The 27,935-nt window shown below is 41.5% G+C and overlaps 1 protein-coding gene across 1 annotated transcript; it reads left to right on the top strand.

The window, feature by feature from the left end:
- DRD2 (dopamine receptor D2) lies at positions 1-27,935 on the top strand. The gene is made up of 8 exons (XM_005143489.3): positions 1-43; positions 20,360-20,672; positions 23,534-23,643; positions 24,145-24,281; positions 24,935-25,125; positions 25,959-26,045; positions 26,668-27,001; positions 27,565-27,935. Exons 2-8 carry the CDS (start codon positions 20,391-20,393, stop codon positions 27,756-27,758), a joined length of 1,335 nt encoding a protein of 444 aa, XP_005143546.2. The 5' UTR covers positions 1-43; positions 20,360-20,390; the 3' UTR covers positions 27,759-27,935.

Below are 27,935 nucleotides of genomic sequence, written 5' to 3'. Positions count from 1 at the left end.
AAAGTACTGCCACCTCTGCTCGAGAGAGTCATATGGCTTGAAGGTAAGATGTATGTGTTGATAATTTCCTTCTGAAATACAAATGTTTTGAATCTCCCGGTAAGGGAATAGAGTCAATAGCAGCTGCTGTATTCGCCACTGCAGTGTAAATAAAGGCAGCAGAAAAATGGATCATTATCCCAACTGATCCATTAAGCTGTTCTCTCCTGAAACAGGGCAGGGGAAAGTGAGTTTTCTAATTAAAAAATGCAGTGTCTTGTTTTTTTTTTCTTCTAAAACATTACCTACAAACCAATACAAATTTGTTAAATGCTAAAGAAGCATTTAAAGTTGCTAGGAAGCTAGGATCATTTTTAGAAGTTTGATGCTTAACATTGTTCTCACACAGACACAATGGAAATAGAGTGACAGGGAAAAAAGTAGGAGGAGGATGTGTAGATAGGATATAATGTAGGTACATTCAATTTCCCCAAAGAATAAGCTTGTTCAGTCTAACTGTTCGAGAGAAACTACTATTTTTTTGTCTTCACTCATTCTTTTACATAAGGCAAAACCTGTGTCCCTTAAAATTTCCTTCTCAGCACTAGTCTTGAACAGGCTTTCCCATCTGGGAGACTTTTCTTGAAGAAGCCCTACAAGGGAATCATTCAGAAATACCCCTCTGAACATTGCAAGCAGCTTTTATGCAAGGTTTAAAGTAACCTTTGTGGCATGAAGGAAGTCTGTTTCTTGTATTAAGATACAAACAAGTATTATTCCTTTTTGTACCTTAATATTTTTCCACTGCCCTTCAATTATAAGTTTCATCTGTCTTTTTGAAACCAAGAGAAACTGGGGATTTAGGGCAGGGGAGCAGACACTAGGTGCTGAAATTTCTTTCAAAACTTGTTGACTGTAGGTGGTTTCTGCACAGATAACACATCCTCACGTGTTAATTCTCAATTCTCTCTCAGCCTGACTTGCCTACATGCAAAGCATGAAGCCATAGAGCTAACAGCATGTGGAGAATGAATCACTGTTCTTCAAGTAGAGTTCAAAGTAATGAAAGAAAAATAACTTGACTGGTTTATAAATAACCAGCCAAAAGATTATACTATAACTCGTCAAATAGGTTACACATGCAATTCACTGCAAAATAGTGTGGGTTATATCTCTTACACATTCAACGTTTCATGTAGTTGTTCTTTTTTAACCACACAATGTCTTAAGAACTCATAATCCTGTGCTAAGTCCATTAACTGCTTGTAGCAGTCTAGAAAAAATAGTCTACTGACGATATTGCTAAGTCCATCAAAGAAGTGTAAAGAGCACTGTCTCTGTAGTTTTTATTACTATTTTTCCTTTCAACTTCATTTTCATACTACAGAAATTCTGTTACATTAAAAACCTTTACCCTTTACTTCCCATACTTCTGAATGGATGTTTTGTAAAAGTACTTTCCACTGATTTATGTGCCATGTGATTGTCTTTTGCGTACATAGATGCTGTATGGCATGACAGGCAAATTTGATGGAAAGAGAAAGAAAGAGGAGGACAGGCTTCTCCTCATCCGGCCATTTGAAGTGGTAACACCAGGAGGAATAACTGTATCAGCAGAATTACAAGGACATGTGTTTGGGCTCTGCCTTTTCTCTTAGAATTTCCAATGACAGCTATAGAGCAGTTACCCGATATGAAGTGAATTGCCTTACATGGTGTGTCACATATCACAAAACGCCACCTAAACATACTTCATGCAGTGCATGTACATAAATCCATGTGTAAAATCTGCCATACATTTACATATAACTTCCATGGGCACACATGCATTGGATTGCATGTGTGTAATAAAGAGCTTCAGTTTGGTCCACTGGAGCATTTAGAAAGAAAAAGTTCATGTTTCAGCCTTTAGAGAAGGTGAACTGAGTTAATAGTATAGGTTATATTGTAGCTATTCTCCATCATACCCAGAACCAAATAGCTTCCTTTTCCCTTAGTGTTTTGCTTCTGTGTCACTTTCACCCTCTGCATGAGAGGCTAGGTCATAATTTACATTAGCTAAGTGGTTACATAGCATCCATTATGCCTATCCTGATACTGGTCCCACAACCCAATCCCAAGTTATCATGAAGCCCACTGAAGTGAGTAGGTTACATTCACATAAATCTGCAAAGCAGAGGGGATTTATATATATGCACTCCTCTCACAAAAGAATCACAGCTTGACATCCACTAACTCTGCATGCACTGCTTGTATGCAGGGCAGCAAGCACAAAGATTGCACTTTAATCTTTTCCAGCTTTGCTGAAGTATAAGACACCTGCCTGGGAAAAATACTCAGGTTTTCCTTTAATGGCACTTCAATGTTGGTTCAATGTATTCTTCCTCGTACTCCCCCAAGTTAGGCAATTACTACTGTAAGCACAGGCTCAGGACATTGGTCAGTTAATAACACAAGTTACAAACATGCTGGGACATGCAGCTGGCATGGAACAGCAGCATTCTGCAGCTAGGTTGAAAGGTCTGAACAATGGCACAGACCAGTGAGGACGACTGACTAAGACATGCTCCCGCAATGAAGCAGAAAGGCCTAGCACTTAAGGTACGATTACCTGTGTATTCTTCTAAAATCTGTCCTTTGTATTAGATCAGGAAACCTCCACCCTCCCATCCTCTGTTTACTTAAACTTTGGAATTCAGATTTGAGCTTATAATGCTTGTGTTTTGATGCATTTCAAAATGCCATAGAGAACTGCTTTCACAGAATGTATAATTACCTGCTATAACTCTGGGCTCATCACTGGATAAAACCCTATAAATCACAAGCCACTGCCATATTTTAAAAGCCCTTACTGCCAAATGGGTGATTTTAATCCTATTGGACAGATAAGGGTCTGCTCTATGTAACAGACATCGTTCTGTGACTAAAAAGCTTGAGGACCAGGTATAAACTGACTTAGCCTTAGGCTTTCTCATTCTTGGCTCCCAGGGTATCATATGGAGTTATCTTCTGAAGCTACCTCTGAAATTGCAGGGAATATTGGGATAAAAACAAAAATCCAGCTTCCTCCAGAAGAAAGCAGAATTTCACATTACGCAGAAAACTTCAGATGTTGTTATGTCCACTGTGTGAAAGAAGCTGGGAAATTAACTTCGAAGCCCTATGCTCTATTTCTACAAAGCATTTGCTTGCTGATCTCTAACAGTCTTGTAGCAGACATATGCTTTTTCTCACCAGCAATATTCTTTAACAAATATTACATAAAAATCTCTCTGACAAAACAAGGAACTTTGAAAAATAATTAGCTTCAAATGCACAAGTATTGGTAGCTCTTCACATATGAACAGGATGGCTTTGGTTCATGAACTTTACAGTACTTCCATTATGAGTCTTTTTCAATTTCACCCTGTCTGCACAGATTTCTTCTGAACACTTAGGAAATCTGGAAGTGAGTGTCTGCTTTCTCACATGCCCATAGCTGATATTTCAGTTCCAAGAGATACAGGACAGGGAGTATGTTCACAAAGCATGTAATTTATCTGTAAAGCTTTTTGCCCCAGGATATCTGGATGATAACTATTCCTAAGCCTTGTTGACCTAAGTTCAAGGGGACACTAAGCAATCTCAGTTCCAAGGAAAAGAAGTCCCCCGATCCTTAATAAATGCACAGAAATCACACTGGCTCCTCAGTAAATACCTGAGATACAAAGAGTTGGATGATGTGAGAATTCTTGCCAAAACATCATGCATACTTGCTCCATTCTTACACTCTTGCCCAAGCTTTTGGATACCATTGGAGAAAAGATATTACACTGATTGAACTTCGACTTCGCAGGGTTATTTTTTTAAGGCTACAGGAGAAGATACCAGTAGGCTAAATGCTAAAACATATTGAGGTTTGGAATACAGGGATGAAGACTTTGAAATGTTTGTTTGGGATCTAACTTCACTATGTTTTATAAACAAAAACTTTCAGTAACTACATTTGTTTTGGCTAACTCTTTAGTAGCACACGAGACTGATCAATTTGTGCCAGGGTGTTGCTAACTAGATTCTTTGGGAAAGGGGGAGGCAATTGTTTAAGTCCTGTCAAATGCATCATTCCTTCTGCTGTTACAAAACCAACCTATATTCAACCTAAAATGATTGCTAATGAGTATTAACTCCTCTACCAATTGTTCCACTTCAATCATGTTTTCTCTTGCTGTCCTTCATCTGGATATTTTTAGCATTATCGTTTTTTTGTAAGATGTGACTATGTGTTCAGTTGCTTCTTCTCTGTACATACCTCCCAATTATCCTGGTGGGTATTTTTCTCTCAACCCCCTAGAACGGGTTTATTTCTGGTTTACTCTTCCCTGTTGGTTTCCATGTGGTTATGTGGGAGGCTGCACATTCTTTATCAAAGCAGAGAGCCATGATTAGTCCATTCAGAAAATGTAAATTCAGCCTTATGTGTTATGTAGCACTGGAGAAAAAGACAGAGACTGTAAGGAGCAATAAAATCAGTCAATAATAGAACAGTGTTAAGCCCTGTAGGTAGGCCTGGATGATCACAGTGACGTCCACACTTCAGATTTCTAATGGAGCTAAACAAACATACTGAACCTGTGTATTGCTGTCTGGGGAAAGCTAATCAGAGTGCAATCCAGTCCTGCTGAAGTAAGTGAAATCCACTGCGATTGTGCAGCTTTTGCAATTAACATTCATTTTGATTTCTATCACCCTTTCTGTACATGTTCCATTATTTATCCCAAATTTCAGACTCTGTAGCCTCAGCTGTTTCTGTCTGAAATGTCCCAGGAGCTGGAAACACACTTCTTAGTTGATAAATACATACATTTGACTTCGTTCATTGCTTCAGGTTGCCAACTGCTAACGCTGGGGATGTATCAGCAAAATCAACACTATTGAGAATGCTCTGTGTAATTTGCAGCTTTGTAGAAAAATGAACTCTTCACCAACATCTCAGGTTTTTGAATCATGCTCCCCTGAATGCTGCAGCTGAGGCAATATATCAGAAAGGTTACATCTATTACCTAATATATTACACCCTCCAAATTACTTGTCTAAACTGAATCTTCATCCCACACACTATTTAGACATCTCAGGCAATTCGGAGTTCTAGCAGATTAGGATCCTGTCTGTAACAGGCACTCTTCTGACCTCCTAAATGTGTATTTCATGCTTTTACGTATTTGTCCAATAGTCAAGAAAAATATGATTACCTACATGATTACTGAAGTTAGGTTTCTAACCTTTCAATATGTTTTATCTGGTGACCATGCCAGGCAAGAATACCTTTGAGTTACAGCCTCAAGTTACATGCTTGGAAATCGAACACCCTCCCACATCAGAAAGGACTGGGTACCTCCAGCCAGCCTGCTTTCTTTTAGACATTTACACACAGATTTAGCAGTTGATTTTTTTGTCATCCATGCTTGAAAAGCTACAATTAGAAAGATCTCACTAATTTAAAAACCATTAAAAATAGAAACACCACCACCCCCCCCCCCCACCTGCTATACATATCATTAAACAGCAAGAATCACCCTGGTCCAGGTACATGAATCATTTATCATCCCCATGAGGTTATGGATGTTTTAAAAATGTGCTTGTAATTGTACAGGAATACTTCAGTGCACCATGATGCTGGGATCCTTGTTTGCACTTTCTTAATGGCAAACTAACAGTAAGAATTAGAGGGTTTGTTTATGTTACTAACTAGGGAATCGAAAATTCAACGTCAGAATCTCCATGCTAGTAAAGATTCCTACATGTCCTTATTGTTGGTTTGGTTTCATTTGTAGAGTGCATACCTGAAGTTGGTCGTGATCCATGACTGGGGACTTCAGACCTTTGTCAGCATAACAGGAGGCTATTAAAGCATTACAACTATTATAAAACATTACAGTATTATCAATTTACAACTGCACACAAACGTTAAAGTTTTCACCAGTCTTTTCTCTCTATAAACCAGACTAAAAAAGCAGTTTTTTCCTCAGATTTTGAAACTGGTTGTAAAGTAGGCTTTAGTACTTCCAAGGATAGCACTGGGGCAACTGCTAAGGTAAAGATGCCAGGGAGAATGGATCTCTGAGAGTGGATCTATTCCAGATCAAAGACAAGGGCCGAGAGTAAATATCAGCACATATGGTCACACGCAGTTTCTACCCACATCACTGGCTCTTAGCCTGGCTACAGCTCAAAGTGTCTGCACGGCACTTTGAAGAAGCTGAGCTGAGAATACCTATTAATAACTACAGGGCTTCCTTCCCATCTGTTAATTACTAGTGGGCAGTGGAGTTCTGCCTATAGATATTTAGGAGCAAGAATCATATGAGAGTAGGCTCATGCGTTTAAATTGCAAGGCAGGCGTACTCAGAGGGACACCCTGGGTCAGGCTCTGGCTCTCTGATACACAAGGCTGGCTACTGAACTAACAGCACATAGCTCACTGGTTTAAATAAGCTGAGCAATACACAGCTGTGTAAAGCTGGCATAAAAATTGCTTGTTTCAGTCACATAAAATCTTTTTCAGATTTATCCTGGCCCCTTGTGTCTTAAAAGAGTCTGTGGCATCGTGCAGTATATTGTTTGAAACAACTGGAGGAACTGGGGACTACTTTGTAGGACAAGGCATCACCCTGACAATCACAATGACTGCAATAAAATGAGTGTATAGACATCTTTTGAGTAAGAGCAGAGAAAACCAGGAAAATTTCACCATGCTTGTTGCAAAAGAAAGTGTGCACATAGAGCAGATTTGGTGGGAAGAGGCAGCACTCTTTTAACATGTCTTACTCTCATACCTCCAATCATAGCATTGGTTCTGGAGAGCCGTAAGAACGAGGGCTAGCTGAAAACTTCATGGCCAAAACCATTTCCACTACAAGCTGAAATGAATCACTGTTTTGCAGAAATTAACTGCTTTTCCCACAAGATTTCTTTCTTCCTCCCTCCAATACAAATTCAGTAGTTTCTTTGCTAACGTGTTTTGTTTAGCTGCAGAAGTTCTGGGTTCAGAGCTCCTGACAGAAGTTAGTGTTCCTAGAAAATAACTATTTCGGTCACTGACACTTTACCGTTCCCTTGTTCCACACCAGCAGTAAAGTCCAAATATTCTCTCTAAAGTACAAGCATATGCATTTTCTTTGAAAGATATTTTACTAATAAAAGGAGAAATCCATGCAATGATGATGTGCAATTGTTCATTCTGTAGGAGGATGTTTGTCTACATATGATTTCTTTGCAGTTTCTTTTGTTGACCTTCTGAATTGCTATTTTTATTTATCCGTAGACTTTTTTTTCTCCCCTCACTGTGAAGGGAGAATCAATTAGGAAATTACAACATGAAGGGATATTAATAAAGTTAAGATCCTTTGGGGCTACATTCTGCCATTCAGTTTACTGTAGAATTTCTGATTCAGAAGGCCTCAGAATCATACCCACAAAACTTTAGGATAAGAGATATTGTTTGTAGACACAATAAGCATACTTTAGTAAAAGAATAAAAAGAACATACAAACGAAATGCTAAAGTAAAGCAATCATGAAACACATGAAGTAGATAGTTCAATAACTTGGACATTTCCATCATCATTCAGTGTCTGCCCCAAAGATATTATTCTGAAGACATCCTTCATATGTCAAGTGTGACAACACCTTGAACACTAAGAATGTGTCTGATTTTGATGTGAGTGAAAAATTAAAGTCATAGGCAACAACAGCAACCCATCATTACACAGCAAATCACATCATTTAGAGGTGTTTTTTTCCCCTGAAGAGAACCACAGGCTCAGGAAGGGGACCTGCTTTTGCAAGATGCAGACAAAACAGAGAACATTTCTTCTCTGTGCTGTTACAATGTGCTTTCAAAAGACAAAGGCCAGGGCCTGCTGGAGGTTTTTCTTTGACTTCTGTGCCTGTTTAACCTTCAGGAAGTAAGGGCATCTGTGTTCAGTTCATGCACATTTTGCTTTTAGTTTTCTGTGCCCCCTTATTTGTATTGCTGATGAATTAAACAGCCCCTGAAAATAGCACTGGCTTTAGTCCTGCCTTAACTTTCATAATAAGTTGTACTTAGCACTCCATAATTAAAAACATTAATGGCGATGTAACGATTCATCTGAAAGACTATCTGCTCCCTGCCAAATGGGGCGAAGATATTCATGACTTTCTGGAGCTCTGTTAATGACTTTGTGGATTAAAGGAATATGGAAATAATACGGAATTCAAAACTAGATCTGGTCCTGATTGCTGGATTTAGGAATTGGATTTATTATGGATGTTGCCTGCAGTGGCTGCACTTAAAAACCTCAGATAAAATGAAGTATTCGCTGTGGTAGGTGCAAGATGTGCACACTGCAGGAAATGGATCCCACCAGCCGAGGTTTTACTTCACAGCTTTCACAGTTGGAAGCTTTTTCTGACTACACCTGACAACTAAGCCCAGATAAATCCTACTGAAGGAGCTGTCAGTGCAAACAGTACTCACACATACTCTGTTCACCGCTTCCACTTGGAACCTCAGCAGTAAATCTGGAGGGTTATTGGGCTGCAGGCCACGGGTGCTGGGTCTGGATGCTGGGGCTGATGGATTCTGTGGGCAAGCTGAGCTGCAACTTGCGTTTGCACAGAGGGAAGCTGAAGGCATTCCCACAGGGCCTGGGGTTTATTGCAATGTAATAGCAGCAGTAATTACATTTGCTTTCTTGCCCTCTCCTATTGCTCATTTTGTGGGTTTAGTTTATAAACTTTCAGGGCAAAAGAGCTGAGTTTTGTGCACTAAAGCCTCCTGTATACTAATATCTTGCAGCAGTGTTAAAAGTCAACAAGTAAAACTTAACAAGAGTTGAGTGTACGCAGTGACCCCAGTGCCAAGACAGAGCTACAGAAACACAGGGAAAAGCCCTGGTTGTTGGCTGGCCTCACAAAAGTGGCTCCACTCCACTGCAACCCTTGAAACAACAGCAGTGTTTCACTCATTCCTTGCCTTGAGATTTGCAGCATCCTCCCAGAACCCCATCTGTGTTTAAAATTAAACGCAGTGCTCATGCATCAAAGGCCATGGTAGAATTTACACAGGCTACTAGTCCAAACCAGCCCAAACATGAGCAGCTAGTCTGTGCTGGCCTCTTGTAAGAGGCAGCCAGTGTAGTAAGAAGGCCTGTAACCTGCTCCCACTTACAACAGCTCTCTCTTCTGACTAAGCAGACCTTTCTGCAATTTTGAAACCAAAATGGCTCAAATAATTCCAAACACAGAACATCTCTTGAACACTGAAACTCTGAATAGCCTTTTCCCCGGCTAGGTATTTATCAGCAACATGTTTCACAGAGGGAAACTAAATGTCTCTTCAAGGTTCCTACCAGCTATCAGATTAACAGGTCCTGCTCCCCCACTGAAGAATCAGAGCAAAGCCATGACCTGAGCAACTCTAGCAATAGGCTGAAGACTAAGAGACCAATCTTTTAATAAGCTGTGATCCATAGATGTGCTGTGGTTAGACTTTTGAATGAGCTTGCCTGAATTTTAATGAAGACCTATGGGAAATGATCAGTTTAGTTTCTTCCAGTAAAACCAAGCCAGATAAAATCTTAAACCACTTTTCTAACAGCTTAGGACAAGGCAAAATATCTATGCATTCATCTGGAAAACAAACTGCACCACATGATGGAAACAAAACACTATATAGAGCATCTGAGGTCTTTGAAGAGATCCAACAAGATGGCCACCTTCTTCCACTGTCAGGCAGATTAAAATACACCCCCAGATGCATAGACAGCAACCTCTTCCTTCCCACAGTGTAACCAGGTGAGCATCTTTCTTTAGAAAACCAGGATAAAAACACAGTAAATCACTTAGCTAGTGAAGGGTACTGGTAGCAACCGGAGCCACAGACTGGTAGAAGGTTGAGGAGCTTCAACAAGTAAAATCAAGTAAGAATGAACACTCCCTTTCTTATTGAAAATCCTGTTCTCAAACACTGGCAGGATAAAGGTCAGTTTCTCTTACTCCCCTTTGTCTCCACGAAAGGCACATCAGGGCACAGCTGTGAAACAAGCTGAGCGTGGGGTGCTGAGAGCGCAGATGCTGCATTGCTATAGCAGGAGCACAAAGGAGGGCTTGATTCTCGTGATCCCAAGGAGGGATTTGACAGGGAGTGAGGCAGCGGCAACTTTGACACATATAGGGTTATCTGATCACATATGACACTGCTTGTCACATCGCATCTTTCAACTGCTCAGCCAAAAAAGCTGGGAGAAAAGATGCCAGGCTCCTTATTAATCTGCTTTCCTGCTGTATGTTCAAAGGGAGGGGCTGTCTTCAGGTGCCCCGGGGGAAAGAGGGGTGTGAGTGAGGAGTCACTGCACCATCATCACAGATGGACATGTCTGAGACTTTCCTCATCCTCTGAAATGTGAATGACACCAGGAAATGGGTCCTATCAGGGATACCAATGGCAGGTTGATAACTCTCTGTAAGCTCACACTGTAAAATTTACATTTTTTATTTTATTTTGATTTTTTTAAATATAATTTAATTTTTTTTTTTCATTTTGCTCCCTGGCATTCTTAGGTGAGTTTTATTTGAAACATTTCATGTGTCTCTCTCTCACGCATCTACTTGAAATCCAAATACAGACACTAACCCTGCTACACAACCTGAGGGCCAAATTCTTTTGAAATAATGGTAAAACTTCAATTGGGAAGAAAATGATGCCTAGGAGCAATAATTCCCAAGAACGTGAGCTTTTTGTATCACAAGTAACAACAAAATAGATCTTCTGCATAGTGAATTTCTGCCTCCGTGGGTGGACTAAACTGAGCAAAAAGGGGACACAATGATGCAATAGCATTAGAATGGAAACACAAACTGGAGAGGACATACATACTGCACATATCAAAGGTAATGAACTGTTCTCCATATCTGGAAGACATGCCAGAGGGTTAGATCAACAAGTTCAGACAAGCACTTGTCATGAAACGGCCATGGTGCAGAGCAGCAGGCACAGGACTCTCAGGTTCTTTCCAGCACTAGGGTCAGGATAACAGACACTGATTTACAAAAAAACGATGATCCAGCCCAATTCCTCTATGGCTGAATGTCTGCTCTGTGGGAGGAGATGTGAAAGGATAGGTCCAGAACTAAAGGCATGTTCTTCTACTGATATTTTGCTTGCAAAGATGACAGAGGTGGGTGGTGGAAGTCAGGATTTAAGCTGAATAACGGAGCTGATTTGGGTCAGGGATTAAATGACTAACGATTTTTAGGATTTGAAATTTGAGAAGCACTAGCTGATCTGTATGGGAGGAATACCCAGCGCCTGCTCGCCTCCCCTCTGCTGATCATAGCCTGTATTTGTATTCATTTGCCAATGAGGGACAGGCCAATATTTTACCTGATGTTTTCTTGAAGTTTCACATACAGGCGAGTGGCACTTAGAGCAAGGAGCCACATGAATGTTGTGCTGATTGACACATCTTCATCTAATCTACAAAGAATCTATTATAAGGGATTTCGTGGCAAATATTAGTCATAGATGGTTTGGGGCAAACACCTACAAATCTAAGAAAAGGAAAGGGAAAGGAAGGGGTAAAGGAAGGCAAAAAGGAACTCTCCCTTCTTCTGGAATTCACTTCTTTTGGCAAACATTTTTGCAAGCAAGCTTAGTGATAGGAGTGGCAATGAAAAGAGCAGATGTTAAATGAATGTTAGATGACATAAGTAGAAGGCAAATATTTGATCTCCTCAATCTGAATTATTATTATTTACTTTTAATAAACTATGACTGAAGGACTCAGAGATAAAATACCCTGGTGCTAGGTGCTGCAGAATCACAGGAAGCCTGACTGGAGGGGGAAGAAACATTTATTCAGCTGAGGAATTAACACAATCTAATTCTGCAATCTAATGAAGTTATGCACTTCAAACACTCAGCACCAAAATGTACAGTGAACATGAAAGAGAGAAATCAAAATAATCTTTAAATTATCAAATTAATTCAATAATTTTGAAAAACCCTTAAACATTTGTCACAATTTAACCAGTACTTTAATGTAAATATTTTGTTCAAATGTCAGATGCTTCTGTACATAACTGCTCGGGATGAGGAGTGGAGAGGTTCAACCTTGTCAGCTCCTCAAACCCAATACAATCAGCTCTGCTACTGACGAAGGGTTATTTACAGACACTGGGGATGATCTCTAACATGTAACACATTATAAAAGAATATGGATCACCAGAATCATAAAGCTGGGGATTTATTAGATTAGTCAGAGGCTCAGATCTAGTCAGAGAAATATGGCATTAGGATACATATAAAAGAAATAAGAAAAAGGGCTTTTGTACAGAACAATATTAGCTCTATGATACTGAAATACCTAATAAGAAGCTCTGTTTTTCTAGTCAGAAGTTCTGTCTCTGACAGTGGTCTTCTCCATGTGAGAGCACTGGAGTGAAGCAATATGCAATACCTATGCCATTCACAATCTTATCCTACAGATTTCATTAAAACCTATAGTGCAAGATCTGATTGTTTCCTCAATCTGTTTTCAAATGAGCCAAACGTAAGACTTTGGAATGGGTCTTTGTCCTCAAGAAATTAATTCTTCTTAAAATCAAGAGCTGTGTGATATTTCTGGTTGAATGTCCAAAACTGAAGGCACATACAGTCTGAAATGATTGTTAAACAATCTTTTTCTGCCCATCCTTTCCACCAAGCTGAGAACTGTGCAAGTGGGCTGCGTTTGGCATAGCTCCAGCTTGCGAAAGTCTTAATCTGCCAAGTGCTCCAAAGATAAAAGCTTGCCCTGTGCCCACATATTCTTAAAGAGTAATAGGAATCAGTGGCTCTACTCCAGCATCCTGGAAGCAGGAGTCAAATCTCCCTTCTGAATTACAGGTGGATAGAAGGAGTGGTGGGGTTTCTGGAAGAAGATTATTGCCAGAGGAAACTATTTATCCCTGTGTCCTTTCTGGAAGGAAAACCAGTGATTTGTGGTGTAAACTGCCCTTCTATGTTTGAGATGACTGTGCATTTGTCAAGTCTCCTTTGAGGAGAGCTAGCAGTGAGACCACATGCTCTGGTGGCTGCTGGAATGGTTTAAAAGAGCCCCTGCTACGAGTCTTGGAAACCTAACCTTAGGGAGAAATGGTTCTGAATTTTCTAAACATACTCACAAAATGTATTCTGAACTTGGGTTTGAGTGTGATTTAACTACAATTTTGACAGTTATTTTCTCCTTCCCCCTCCCCCCATTTTGACACGAAATACGTTAATGGGTTTGAAATCATTATAGATCCTAAAAAGCTTATTTTATGAAACAAACAAACAAACCCTCACCACTACTTTTCCTTGCAGAAGTCATTAGCTTTGATTGCTTCACATATTGGAATGAGAAAATGTTAAGATTGGAAAATTCCAAGTAATTTTCCTATGACAAAACCTTTTGACAAGCTGCAGGTCTTGAATAAAGAGAAGGTCTTTTTAAAAATGGAATCTGCATTTTATTAGGAGAAAGACACTCTAAAGCAAGTTAAATGTGCATTTCTTCACCTCTAGGGAAGATATCACTGGAATCTTGCCTTCCATTAGGACTTGCAAACACCCTTGACAAGCCTTTAATTAAGGGTGAGATTTTCAAAGGACGTGAAAGGAGGAGGCAGTCAATTCCCAGTGTAATTCAGCCATGGAACATCCTTCTCCAAATTGTCCAGACAAATGTGTGCACTGCTTTTCAATAGGGAGGGCGGTAACATACTGTTCCCTTTCTGCCACTTCTGCATATACTCTAGCAGTCTTGGGAAACGTTTTGCTTCATCAGCACTGTACCCAGGGATAATGGACAAGTGCTCTGGGAAAAAGACAAAACGCTTCCCTCTCCTCCCTGCAATGCGATTTCAAACTCAGATGAAAACCCATGGCATCACAGGGAAAGAGGGATGATAAATGCACTAATACCACAAATGGAGAACTGAGAAATCAGGTGACTTATTTATATCAAAAGCATCAGAGCATCTGCATTAAAACCAGGTCTTGGCTTTGCAGTTCCTGAGTTACAAGGTTATTGCAATAATAGTGTCTTGTCACTTTCTCCCACAAGAAGGAAACTCTCTCTATGTTCCAAAGAAAGATGCTTAGGCTGCTGTGGTTCTCTTCACCCTCTGTCCCTGTGCTGTTATTAGGAAGGTGGTGATTCACATTACAGAATTAGAGCTCTCAACAATGCAGTTATTGAGAAGTAAAGCGCTGTGAATAGAAAATATTGTGGCATCAGCAAGAATGGTTAGTCAGTGACTCAAAAGGCCTATGTGCCAGGAGTGTATTATATACAAAACCCCCATGCTAATAGGGGTATGCACTTCTGAGCATTACAAGAGGAAGTGCTTAGATTAGGTGCTTTATAACACATTCCAGGGGGACATATGCACACTTTCTAGTAGGAAGATCTAATTAGATATTATGCAAGACCAAGTGAAACACAGCAATGTTTCTGAATCAGAAGTGAGCAATAACTGCGGTTAAAATGCCTTGCACTTGTATTTAAAATAACAAAGTATCTAAAGAACAGAGAGCCATATAGAAAGACAGGAGGGGACAAAGCTTTTCAAGAGGCTTTAAAAAGGAGTAGATGCAAAGAACTGCTCATAGATACCAAGGTTGCACAGTGCTGAAGTTAGAATTCAGCCCACCCCCCACCCCCCCAAAATACCAGCCTTGTCAGGATGTTTGTCTCTAGGTACAGAGGTACAAGCCTGCTGCTTGTGTAATCTACTTGCTGCTGGAGGCTTACCTACCACTATGAAAAGGCAAGGAATGTAGAAAGTTCTATGATTCTATGAAAGTTAAGTTTGCCCAGCCCTGTCTTCTGAATAGATACAGTAAGTGCTCAAAACTGTTCCAAATACATTTATTGCCAGGACCTCATCAGTCTTGACTGTCAAATCCCTGCTGTACTTGCGTGTACTACGCAATGCCTGGGGGAGTCAGGTCTATTTAAAGCCATGAGTACTTTGCTTCTTGTGTTCAGTGTACTGGCTGATCCTGGAGTGTCAGATGCCAAGGTGCCCAGGATCTTTCATCAGCATCAGCAGGGGCAGTGGGTACCACTGTTCTCAGGTCAAGACACAGTTTAGGAGGTTTTCTTAAATCCTTCACCTTCCCAATGTCTGCAGTAAACTGTCCCCTATGTAAGACTGGATGACAAGAGGTTCTTACTGCTAGCTGTTACACACATTCCTTGATCTCCAGTTGAACCATGACCAGGAATTCTCAGCACAGATTATCAATTTTGGGCAAAAGATAATGAAACTACGCCAGAAGCTGCTTGTCTTTGCACAGCTCTTCCAAGCAGGGAAATAAAACAGCTCCTCAAACACACTTTTCCCTTCTCTTTTTCTTCCACCATGTCCCTGCTCCAAAAAAAACCATGTTATTCCCCTTGATTAGAATGCCTCAATCACATTCTCAGTGGAGCCCAGTAAACAGCATCAAGAAAACTCTTCAGGACAGAAAAGATGTCAGCTTGACAGCTTTCTTGTGGCCCATTGATTCCAGGATTTCAGAGGAAAATGACAATATTCAGGGAGGCACTGTACTGTGCAGATTTCCCTTGGACTTTGATTTCTGTGAAACAGAAACATCTTTAGAGCAAATCTGTCTCTAAACACCTTTCTCACACAGTCCTAGGCAAGACTTTCTGTAACCTGATGGGTACATCTGGGTAGCAGCAATTAGAAGGAAATAGGCAATCTGTCAAGAACTGCGTGCACGAAATACCTTGGGAAAGGGAGGAGGAGACGGTTCTGAGGCTGCTGTGGAAACATCTGTCATCAGGATACTGTCACTGATGGGTTTTGCTGTTGTTTTTCCTGTTAGATCTACATAGAGTTCGGTCACGGAGTTGTTCCTGCAATCAGGCGTGCCAAGGAGAGCAGTGTGACTGTGTCTAAGTCCATAGCAAACCTTGCCCCCTGAAAGCATGCTGAACCAGCAACCTCCCCACATCACATCAGTGCTGCTAGCTGCCTGCAGCCCACACTGCATGCTGCCTGCCCAAGGGAGGTGCAACTCAGCCACTGCTCAGGCATCATCCCTCAGCTCCTGCTCCTATGTTTACCAGCCTGCTCCAGGCTGAACTCCAAATTTCATCTTAGATGCATTATGCCTGGGGCAAAACCTTAGGGAAATTCACTTTGCTCTATGGAGAAGCAAAGACTGACTTCATGTTTTGGCAGCCAAACCCAGATTAGCTCCAAAGGCCACCAATCTTTACCATACAGAAAACAGATGCTGCAATGACATGCATCACAGCATCTGCTAGATGCTGATGCTAGCTCAGGTCAGTCCTGTGAATATTTTATGCCTGAGGGTGTTTGCAAGCACAGGAAAAATGAAAAAGAGTGTTAGCTTTGCTATTTCTGAGAGGAAAAATAGACATTTGCTCTGATTCAGACCATCTCTGATCTTGCAAAGAACTAAGAAAATCAAAGGGCACACCCAGGATGCTATTCAAACACAGGCAAGCTGTAGGTATGAGTTTCTGCTGGAGCCTTTTAGCCTTCTGTTTCCCAGTGAACAGTCTGATACATATACCTCTGTATGATAGAGCAAACTCTGCTTCCTTGCTTAATACACATTTCATCTTTTAGATCTTGCCAGAAAGACAAACAGTTTTCTTGCTGCCAGTTGTGAACTGTCCTGGTTTCAGCTGGGATATAGTTGATTTTCTTCCTAGTAACTGGTACTGTGTTAGGTTTTGAATTTTATATGAGAATAATGCTGATAACACACCAATGTTTTAGTTGTAGTTAAGCAGTGCTTACCCTGATCAAGGACTTTTCAGTTTCTCATGATCTGCCAGTGAGGAGGTGAACAAGAAGCTAGAAGGGAGCAGAGACCTGACCCAAACTAGCCAAAGGGCTATTCCATACCACAGGACATCATGCTCAGTATAGAAACTAGAGGGAATCACCTGGAAGGGGCTAATTGCTGGGCATCAGCCAGAGTGTGGTGAACAACTGCATTGCTGCGTAGTGCTTAGTTCCTGGCTGGATTTTAATGAAATGAACATTACACATTTGCCAGGGTAATGTCATGCTTGTTTACCACAGAAGTAATTGCATGATCAAATGTGAGGAGCCAAGGAACCAGCACTGCAAACAAACGTCTTCAGCTTGCTTTCTGAAAAGAACAGGAATCTGACTACAACAGAGAGAGAACAACTCTGGATCTATATTCATAGCCTCTAGCCTGTTTCCCCTTTCCCTGTCCTTTCCAACAGCCAAACAGCAGATTACCTCTAGTTGTTGAAAGGCATCTGGAAGCATGGGAAATTCCTGAGAGAAGCTATTTTCCTCTGGATGGCAAACTGCTTCCCAGTTAGGCCATACTTGAACCAGGACACTCAAGTTGGTTAACATAAAGAGGATTAGCACAGATCTGGGTCTACACGTGATCCTATAGAAGGGGAAAGCAGTAGAGATGCTCTGTGCAATGTAGTCATGCTGCTGCACTGCTGGCATCAAACAAAAGGCTTCAACCTTGCTGCTCTGGCCTGTCCTTGACCTCCCGGTAAATCCATATCTGGATTAGCTCAACCATACTAAAAATCTGTGTGGATTCTGTATGGGAATTAATATGGCTTTACTGCAGTTAATTCACAATGGAATTTGTTCCATTTCAGGTCTTTACCCACATCTGCACCCAAAGTCTCAGCTAAAACTGAGACTGTGTTTTGCCTCTGGCGGTAGTGTCCAGGGATAGTGAAACTCAGCAAGGTCCCACAAGGACAGTGCATAGCAAGGTGTCATTTCTACTCTGCATTTATGATCCTTTCCCTTTGCCTCCATATGAAAACACAGGTGCCTGGACAAACACAATAAAAAGCATCCTCTCTTCTAGTCAGCTTTTTAAAGTGCTTCTTCTCTACTGAGAAACTGAGCAGTAAGGAAAAAGTGCTTCTTAAAGCAGTACTGAAAGAGTCACAAGACACCCTAATGGCCACCATAATGCTTCCAAATGATGCCGGTTCTCTACCTAGAGAAATTAAGATTATTTTTAGGACTGAAAACTCAAACTCTCCTAAGTTAGGAATTAAGAGAGTTCGCCATGTAATTGAAATTTTGTACTGCATATACCAGATACAGCCTTTAATTGCAATTATCACAAATTACACTGTGTTTTACTTTTCCTATTTCATGCAAAATATTTGAAACTTGGTTTGTGTCTTAGAATAATAAGATATATAATGATAAATGCCTGACAGATGGACACAAGAGATAAGCCGTATATGGCTCCTCCAACTCTCCACTGAGTTGCAATGGTGTAAAACAATCGGGGCTAGAATTACTGTGTATGTAATTCACCCTTGTCTCTGGCCTTTCCTCCAAAGAAGCACAATTGTGAACCACAGTCAGAGCTCAGAAGGAGCTAGAACAGGACCAAGTGGGTGACCCTGCACATATCAAATCATTCCCCTCCTTTTGTACTTTAAGATACTTCTCCATGTTCCTGCTCCTTTTTTTTCCATCCTGCATTTTATGCATGTTTCTGCCTTCTCTGAGAGAGTTTTGCATTATCAAAGGGTAACAGGAGAAAAGAAAAAACCACTGCTGCATTTAGCATTGATTTTCCCCCTTCACTCTGAGTCACACAAGCTAACATTTAATTAATTTCTGACACTTTGACAGGTTCTAAGAAGACATTTGTAGAGCTATCAAGTGCCGCTGATAGCACTGTCAGACAGACACTTTTTGAATTATCAGCTATTAAGGACCCATATGCAACAAATTTCCAAGGATTATTATCCAAATTACTCTTTGAATGAGAAAAGCACACAAAAGCTCAGTGAAACATAAAGAATCCATTGTTCTCGGGTGAATTTGATATTTGCAAATGTTTTGCTATTTTGATCACTTACATGGTTTCATAAATTGATTTCACTTTGTCTTTTTATTAAGCAAATTGAATGGTCTGTCTGAGAACATGGCCAGATTTTCAAATCACAGTGGACTTCATGGAGACAGACCTTGAGAAACAGAGAATATTTGATTTTAGGAAGTGCTGAGCAGTGAATGAGGTACCTTCTACATCTCTCAGATCAGAAACCCCCAAACCAAAATAGCCAAAATCTCCAGTTGCTTTTAAACAGCTGTTGCCTTTACTCTTTAATCACACTCTCTGACACGTCACCATTTCTTGATGTAGTGACTACTTCAGGCCCAGATCCTGGTGTTTTGCTTTTAAGCACACAAGCAAACCTGGCAAGGGGCTGAAATGATCCCTGTGAATCAATGCCATTCCAGAGACCCTCTGTAGCTCTGTTCTGACACATGGGACAGAGCTGTTTCACCTTGCTCAGTGGCACAGCTATGACTTGATGTTAGAATTTGTCTGCGCTGCCATATGCTGGAGCCATGTTATTATACTAACACTGCTGCACTTGATTGTCCTTGGAGCATCTGGCAGTAGTGTTTCTGGTGAGCTCAGAGACCCTGTTAGCCCATACAGTGAAATTCAGCACAATGCTCCTCTCTCTTAGCTAGCAGAAAACCAAGGAAGGCCTCTAGGTGACAGCCACCTAATTGTGTGCCAAAAATGGCTCTATTAAGGAAGCAGATCACAGAGGCAGCCTTGGGAGACAGAAAAACTCCAAAAGAGGCACTTGCAGTCATCTTTTCCATGCCTGGATGAAACACACACAAAAGCCAAACTAGGTTCTAGGGAACTCTGAAGCAAAACTCTGTAAGTTACCTTTAACAGACTGCACAGCACATGGGCACTGACCAGGGAAGAAATAGTGGTTTGCCATCATGCCACAGATTTCCAATGAGACTTGTCCTCCCAGTGCCAGGAGCTGCAGAGGCTGGGGTGTGGGGTGGCACCCAGACATATACCCACCATTTCCTCTTCACATCACAACCTCACTGGGGGAATAGCAGAAGGCAAGCACAGTCCATCCCTAACTTCAAAACTGATGCTCTCAGGTTTTGTCATCATCACAATTCTGTTCATAGGTATTTTTATTTATTTATTTCCCTGCTAGAGGAAAAAAATAACTAAAAGCAAAGAGAAAAATACCAAAAAAAACCCTTTCAAAACCAACAAGCAAACCACACAGCCTGAAGCCCATGAAGCACATGAAAAACGCACAAGGTGGATCATGGCACATCTGCCCTGAACTGTGTACACCTAACATAGAGCAGTTAGTAGTTACGGAATGTCAAGAAGCTGACACAAAAATCCCAAGCACTCTGCCCAAGGTAGCTGTAACACAGAGCAACCAATACCCCCGAGTGAGGTAGCACATGTGCAATGGTTTTGTTCTTCTTTTACATGTTGGCCTTTGACTGTCTTTTCAATATCCTTGTGTCAGGGTGGAGCTGGAACTTGGCACTTTTACCTCCATGGATCCCCTAAACCTCTCTTGGTACAATGGTGACTTCGGTGACAGGAACTGGAGCAAGCCACTCAACGAGTCCATCGTAGACCACAAGCCTCAGTATAACTACTATGCCATGCTGCTCACCCTCCTCATCTTTGTCATTGTTTTTGGCAATGTGCTGGTGTGCATGGCTGTGTCCAGGGAAAAATCTCTTCAAACTACCACTAATTACCTGATCGTGAGTTTGGCAGTGGCAGATCTCTTGGTAGCAACTCTGGTCATGCCCTGGGTGGTCTATCTGGAGGTAGGTGACCCAGTTCTCTTTTTCAGTACTGAATGTTTCTGGTGAATGGGTAGAGAGCAGGAAGTTCAGCAGCCTGGACATCAGCTATTTCAAGACCTCCTGAATTTCCCAAAACAAAAGTGTGTTGCATTTCCCAGCAGTTGGTCAGAAACACACATGACTGCAGATGTCAGGCTGACTTGAAAATATGCTGATGCTCAGAGGACCTAATTACAATCCAATTGCACTGAAAATACAGCCTTTTAATAGAGGGGTCAACAGCAAAAGGACCCAGTTTTGTTTTCAGAACTACAGAGACAAACAGTTCATCCCCAAACTTAAGAATGAGTCTGCAACAGCATCATGGGAGTCACACTAACCAACTGCATCAGTAGCAATTAAAACCCTATTTCTGAAGGACTACAGTAGTAAGAAGAGCAGGCAATTATAGAAGTAGGATGTAAATCCAGAGCGTTTATGTCACAATATATGAGAGAAACGGAGCCACAAGTGAGCTACTTTTCACATTGCAGACGTTAGCACATCGGTTTGGTACAAAAGAGCTCTGTGCTGTTGCATGCAGAGCCCTCTTTGAGTGGCACTGTGGTTTGTGAAAGCCAAAGGCTCCCAAGACTGCCACCTGTTTACTTGATGGCAAATTACTGTTACAACAGTAAACCTAAAAGAATGAAATGCGTCTCTAGAGGAAAGAATAAGAGAAGATACACAACTCCTCTCACTTGGCTCTCTTCTCTGGGATGCCCATTGCTTCAGGCATGCTGGTGGCAATTACAACCAAGAGAGAAAGAACAGTGGTGAGAACACGTGAGAGAGCATAAGACTGAAACTATACTGAGTTTGCTATTAATTTTCTGGCATTTTATGATAGAAATTAATAAAACAGAGAGGAGAAGAGGGGAAGAAGCCATAATCAATCAGCCCATTAAGTATTAATGCAAAGCAAAATGACCACAATACTAATTATCACTCTAGTTAATTACTGTTTTCATGGCACTTTAAAACTGTAAAGCATCAGCACCTGCTAAGGCTTTTTTATATGACCACAGGCTGGTGTGATTGTAATCAATGCCCCTGGGCCTAGTTAAGCTCTTCTGTTATATTCCTCTTTTGTGACAACCCATTTTAAACAGAGGCTTATGCTGTGAGAAACTCTTGCTTTCTTAGGTCCAGCTATGAGAGTCTCTCAGACAATTATTTTAATGTGGAAAAATAAAGCACAAATGGTATAAGACGTTTTCCCTTTTCTGGGTTCATGTGTATATGGAGTTGGTCAGGAACCTCAGTTTCCTTCATCTACCAAGTAGGACAATCAGGCCTCTACATCTCAGCAATACTTTTTCATTCTTTCCCTTTTTTAAATGTACCTTTGCCCTTTCTGCTCTTGTCCACATTCTGCTAAACCTACTGCCAATTTGAAGCAACAAAACCCATGACAAATGCTTGATGACAGAGAAGGAGCCATTGGACTGGCATGTTTTATGCACACTGTGGTCCCTCTCTGGGTCTACAGTCTGAAATAAGAACTGGCCAGACCCTTTGTTCTTTTTATGTTCTTTGTTCATTTTATTAATGCCTTTATGTCACAAGCTTGGACAAAAACAAATGTCAAAAGGAAATCCTTTTAAAAAGCAGCCTCAATGCAAACAAATCTTCTACCCCCAAACTTCTGAGGTTTCTCCTATGTAAATGGAAGCACTAAACTGCTGCAGTTTACAGCATCTCCCATAAACTCAGAATTATGCATGCAGGAAACTGGTTTTGCAGAGGCTTATAACTGGCTGGAAACCTTTGCCTTTGGGCAAATTCCCATCAAAGTTACTGATGTAACTGTCTCTTAACTGCTTTTTTAATCACCAAGTATTCATCTGTCACTCAGGCTTCAATGCAGTCATTCTTCCTTCTTTATGCTGCCTATGGTTATGTATATCAGAGCAGAAATAACTGAAGAATAGCTATCTTATTCAATCTATTTTCAAATGCAATAGGACTCTATTTTTATTAGAGGGAAATATACTTTTTTCATCACATGTCAAATACAGCAGTCCTAATAATTGCTATTAAACTTAATTGGCAAAGTTCAGTTTCAATAGCAAGATAAGTGAAGAGAAAAAGGCTACTGGTAACTGGAAGTGTTATCATTAGTTCTTTGTCTTTACCCCAGCGTGTAGTGTGCCTCTCTGAATTACATTCATCTTGTTCACACAAAGAAAAAATCTACCCTGATTTTTTAAACTAAGAAATGAAGGAAAGTGCCCAGCCTTTGCTAGCTATAATTGCAAAAAAGTGCCTAATAAAAAGCTGTAAGTACAATCACAGATGCTCAGGATATAAAATTGATGTATTTCCTTCCTCATACTTCATTGCAATGCTTCAGAGACATGTTTAGGCTACTGTATAGTTCACATTGCTTTTGAGGAGACTTGCACTGCCTTATATCATTGAAATACAAGCCCAGGTTGGTGTCTGCTGTTCAGGCTGCCCAACACAATACAGAGTAACAGAATGGAATTAGGAAAGACAAAATCACAACAGCCCTTAGGGGAACACTCAAACAAATAGTTTGGATAGAGCAAAGTACTTCCTTTGTGGCCATACCATCATCTGGGGCCTTTAGACTAGACAGAACAAAGTCCTTGAAGTCACTTGATGGCACACAATCCTACTTGAAGCAGCATGTGATTGATTGCATGTGACCTGATTCCAGCTGGAACTGCTTTAGACAGGATTTTGGTCCCTCTTGAACCAGTGGAACTCTAGCTACCAGCAAGTGTATATAGTTTGTGCAAAATTCACCCTTTAGACCTTCTCAATAGCATGGACTCAGTGAATTCTTTTATTGACCCTATTTTCTCTTTTTGCAGGTCGTTGGTGAGTGGAGGTTTAGTCGGATCCACTGTGATATCTTTGTAACCCTTGATGTTATGATGTGTACTGCCAGTATCCTCAACCTCTGTGCCATCAGCATAGACAGGTGAGTGCTGCACAGCAGCAAGTTGTATCAAATCCACAGTAACAAGTCACGGCCACCTTTATATACTCTAATTTTACCTGTGACTCAGAGACTTCAAAATGACAAGAGCTTGCGTAGTTGGTATCTTCTGAAGAGTAACTTAGAGGACCTATATGAGGTTTTAGCAGGGATTCCATAAGAAGCAGATACAAAAACACTGGTCTTGGGAGTGTAAATGTAACTGTGTGTATACATCCCCATTAGCCCAGCCCTTTTGTCCTTTCAAACATGAGTGGGAAGGCAGTAGCTCAGACAGAGTGGAAAGAAAACCCTATGCTAAGCTGACCCCAGCCTCATGCCTTCCAAAACAGGGACTGCAGATATCTCTGAGACCTGTGAAACATGCCCTATACCCTCTTTTTGGTCCAGGCTTTCAGACACAGCAACAAGGTGTCATTTCCCACAAAGTTTGTCAGCACTGGCAGAATAACAATGAACTGGGTTTGTCTCTTCACATTGCAGGTACACAGCAGTAGCAATGCCAATGTTGTACAACACCCGCTACAGCTCGAAGCGCAGGGTCACAGCCATGATAGCTGTGGTATGGGTGCTTTCGTTTGCCATCTCCTGCCCGCTCCTCTTTGGCCTCAATAACACAGGTGAGTGTTACGCCACCTGCAGCTGGCTATTGGCATCTTCCTGGCTTTTACTGGGTCCCCAGGTAGTCTTCTGTAAGTCAGGAATAAACATGAGGTTTTAGGTGTATCAGGATATATCTATCCCTGTTTCAGGTGTCCTCTTCCTATGTCATTCCAGCTGTTTGTTAGCTGCTCCTGAATCTGTTTCATCCCTTCGTTGCTCCAAACACATCAGAACTGAGGTTATGTAAATGTTTACACAGCACTTGCCAATGTTATATTAACATTCATCTGCTACGAAAATAAAAATCCCTCTTCTATTAAAACACATCAAAAGGAAATTTGTGGGACAGCTAGCTTCACTGAGACAGGAGAGAAAAGAAGTGGCTGTTCAGCCATCAGTTTCTTAGGAAAACTGGATTGTATACAGCATGGGATTTGTAGGCTTTTAATTATAATGCAAGCAATAGCCAGGGACTTTGGGTTGTATGTGACTCCCAAAGGGAGTTTGCTGTTCTGGTACCACTTCCATCTGACATGGTAATTCCCCCTAGAACCTGAATCCCTCATGCTCTTAGTATTTCTGTGCCTAATGAAAGAGGGAGAGAAGAGGGCGAAGACGGTGCTAGCTCCTAGCAGCAGGGACAACAAGCCTGATACCTTTTGTCTTCCAGATGAGAATGAGTGCATCATTGCCAACCCTACCTTTGTCGTGTATTCCTCTATCGTCTCCTTCTACGTTCCCTTCATTGTCACCCTGCTGGTGTATGTGCAGATCTACATAGTCCTCCAGAAGCGCAGGAAACGTGTCACCACCAAGCTCAGCAGCCGTGGCCTGGACTCAGACACACAAGCCCCACTGAAGGTAACTAGACCTTTGCCTTGCTCTCAGCAGACTTTGTGCATTCCCCTTCCTGCTCCACTTCATCCCCCAAAGCACTTCCTCCTTTTCTCAAATGACACTGGTTGGACTAGATGAAATACTGGATCACAAAGGTGAATGCTGTGTCCTGTGACATTTGGGAGTCCCAGTTTCACACTCGGTTAGCACGCTGATGCTTCACAGGCCTCCCTGGAGCTCAGGGGGTGTTTCAGCAGCAAATCTGCATGAGGAGGTGCTTCATTAACTGTTTCCTTTGGCTCTGCTGAGTTTGGCTTGGGGTACCTGAGACTACAGGCTACCTTATTTTCTAGTCAGTCTTGCTCTTGTGACAAATAACTTCATTGGAAATTGTTTGCGTGGCTATCTACATGCTGGTAATGATCTCTCTACATTGAAAACAGCCTCTCAGAGCAGGAGATATGTGTGCAAGTGGAGTCCAGCTGAGCATGTTGAGTGTGAGACTGCTTGTCAAAACATTACTCTCTCAACACATGCCACAGAGGAATGTATATTCCCAGAGGCACTACCTTCAAACTGCATTGCCTCAGAGACCAGTACCATGTCAAGCAAAAGAGGGAGTGACACAGGAATACAGCAAAACAAACAGATCTCTGTGGTTTCTTTCCTCTAGCGAGAATCACAAGGGGTAGCTGCTTCTATTACTGTTTCTTTTGCACCATTCTTAGCACCTTGGCCACATTGACTACTTTCTGCTTCTTGCCCTATGTTTGTATTTTCCACCTGCCTCCCTTACCAGCTCCCCTTCCCAACTACTCTGTGCTTGTGTAACCTCTGAGCTGGTGCTTACCCCTTAGGACAAATGCACTCATCCAGAAGACGTCAAGCTCTGCACAGTTATTGTGAAGTCCAATGGGAGTTTCCAAGTTAATAAGCGCAAAGTGGTGAGTGTTAAAGAGAAGTGGTAGCTTTTCAGAGCATTTACCTTCCCCCTCCTCTCCTGTCAGGACACAAAATGAGTTTCTGTGAGGTGGGAGAAAAACAAACTAAGACCAAAGGTTACCATTCAATCTCAAAATTTAAATACTCTTCCCATTCCTTGGAGTGAAGCAGGGGGTTTAAGATCATAGAACTCAAAAAGCCAGACTAAGCTCACCTAAAGATCAGATATAAAAGCCGTGACATTTTAACATTTTGTGTCTTTGATTTTCTTCTCCTCTGTTATTTATTTTAAGCCTCGGACTGCATTGGCTTGGTTGGGTTTTCCTTGTTGATTTTGGTTTTGTTTATATTCTGAAGACCTAAATAAAATCCATGGGGAGTGGAAACAGTGTCTCTCCCATTTCTTAATCTCTTTGTGCAATAAAGGAGAGTCCTTCACTGCACTTGTACCCAAATATATTATTTCCTGTGAACACTTTACAACCCTTTTTCCAAGCATCTATCAAAAAACATAGGGAGAAGAGGGATTGATTGCTCATCCAGCTTCAATCCGTAAGGAGTGTTCATTGCTTCTCTCTGGATATTTATGTGTCTTTATGTTGTGGATATTTGATTCTTGTCCAGGAGGTGGAGAGTCACATAGAAGAGATGGAAATGGTGTCCAGTACCAGTCCCCCTGAGAAAACCATCATCAAACCTGCAGCACCAAGTAACCATCAGTTGGTTGTACCAATGGCTTCTAATCGGGGCACAAACTCAACCCTGCAGGCAGCCTTGGACAGCCCTGGGAAACTAGAGAAGAATGGACATGCCAAAGAAACACCCCACACAGCCAAGGCCTTTGAGGCCCAGTCTCTGCCCAATGGCAAGACGAGAAACTTTCTCAAGGCTCTGAGCAGGAGGAAACTGTCACAACAGAAGGAAAAGAGAGCCACCAAGATGCTAGCCATTGTACTTGGTGAGAGAGCACACTGGCTTCCTCTTGTGTTTCTGCAGAAAACCAGCAGCTACCAAGGATTAGGGTAGCTGATCTGAATGCCCACTGTAGACTGTATTGTCCAGGTCTCCACAGAAATAACTTCACTTCAAACATTAGAGGACACGTAGGCAAGAGGCTGCCAACAGGAAGGCTTCCTCCTTTCCAGCTAGAAACAGGTCACAGTGCTGTAAAAATAGCTCAGAAAAGCTGTCCATCTGTGGGGTGTTTGGACTTCTGAAAGACAGCTGGGTGCAGGGGCGAGACAACTCATGGGCTTTCTAGAACACAAAATGCAGCATAGTTCCTCAGCAAGAAACTGGTACCTCTGAAGGCCAGGTTTTTTGTTGTTAACTGGTCTAATCTCATCAGCAAAGAAGTTCTCTGGTACTCAGAATATAGTGTGTGATGCCTAACAGACAAATAGAAGGCTTGTTCCCCAGGGAAACATTTTTCCTTCATACCCAAGAGACCCTTATTGTTCTCAGTCTCTAAATTTGTCCAGCTTTCAGAAATCAATATCTGTCTCTTTCCTTTCCCCCCAGGTGTTTTCATCATCTGCTGGCTCCCATTCTTCATCACTCACATCCTGAACATGCACTGCGATTGCAACATCCCCCCAGCAATGTACAGCGTCTTTACATGGCTTGGATATGTCAACAGTGCTGTCAACCCAATTATTTATACCACCTTCAACATTGAATTTCGCAAGGCTTTCCTGAAGATCCTCCACTGTTAAAAGTAAAATCAGCAACCACATTTTCCAGAATGAGAAAAAATAACCCCAATGCCATTCACGCACACAAATGGGCAGCCATGGAGAGGTCTTGAGCTCTTGTATTTGGCGTGAGGCCTGCAGTGTTACAACAGTGCTGTGCCCATGCACCTTTTGGTGCAGATGCAGCGAAGACCTTCA

This window comes from Melopsittacus undulatus, chromosome 15, assembly GCF_012275295.1.
Source record: "Melopsittacus undulatus isolate bMelUnd1 chromosome 15, bMelUnd1.mat.Z, whole genome shotgun sequence".
NCBI lineage: Eukaryota > Metazoa > Chordata > Aves > Psittaciformes > Psittaculidae > Melopsittacus > Melopsittacus undulatus.
This window is presented reverse-complemented; position numbering and strand designations above follow the sequence as displayed.

Coding starts and splice junctions, on each gene's coding strand:
- DRD2 (XM_005143489.3), top strand. CDS start 20,391: ATGGATCCCCTAAACCTCTCTTGGTACAATGGTGACTTCGGTGACAGG. Junction 20,673..23,533: donor CCTGGGTGGTCTATCTGGAG/GTAGGTGACCCA, acceptor CTCTTTTTGCAG/GTCGTTGGTGAGTGGAGGTT. Junction 27,002..27,564: donor GATGCTAGCCATTGTACTTG/GTGAGAGAGCAC, acceptor CTTTCCCCCCAG/GTGTTTTCATCATCTGCTGG.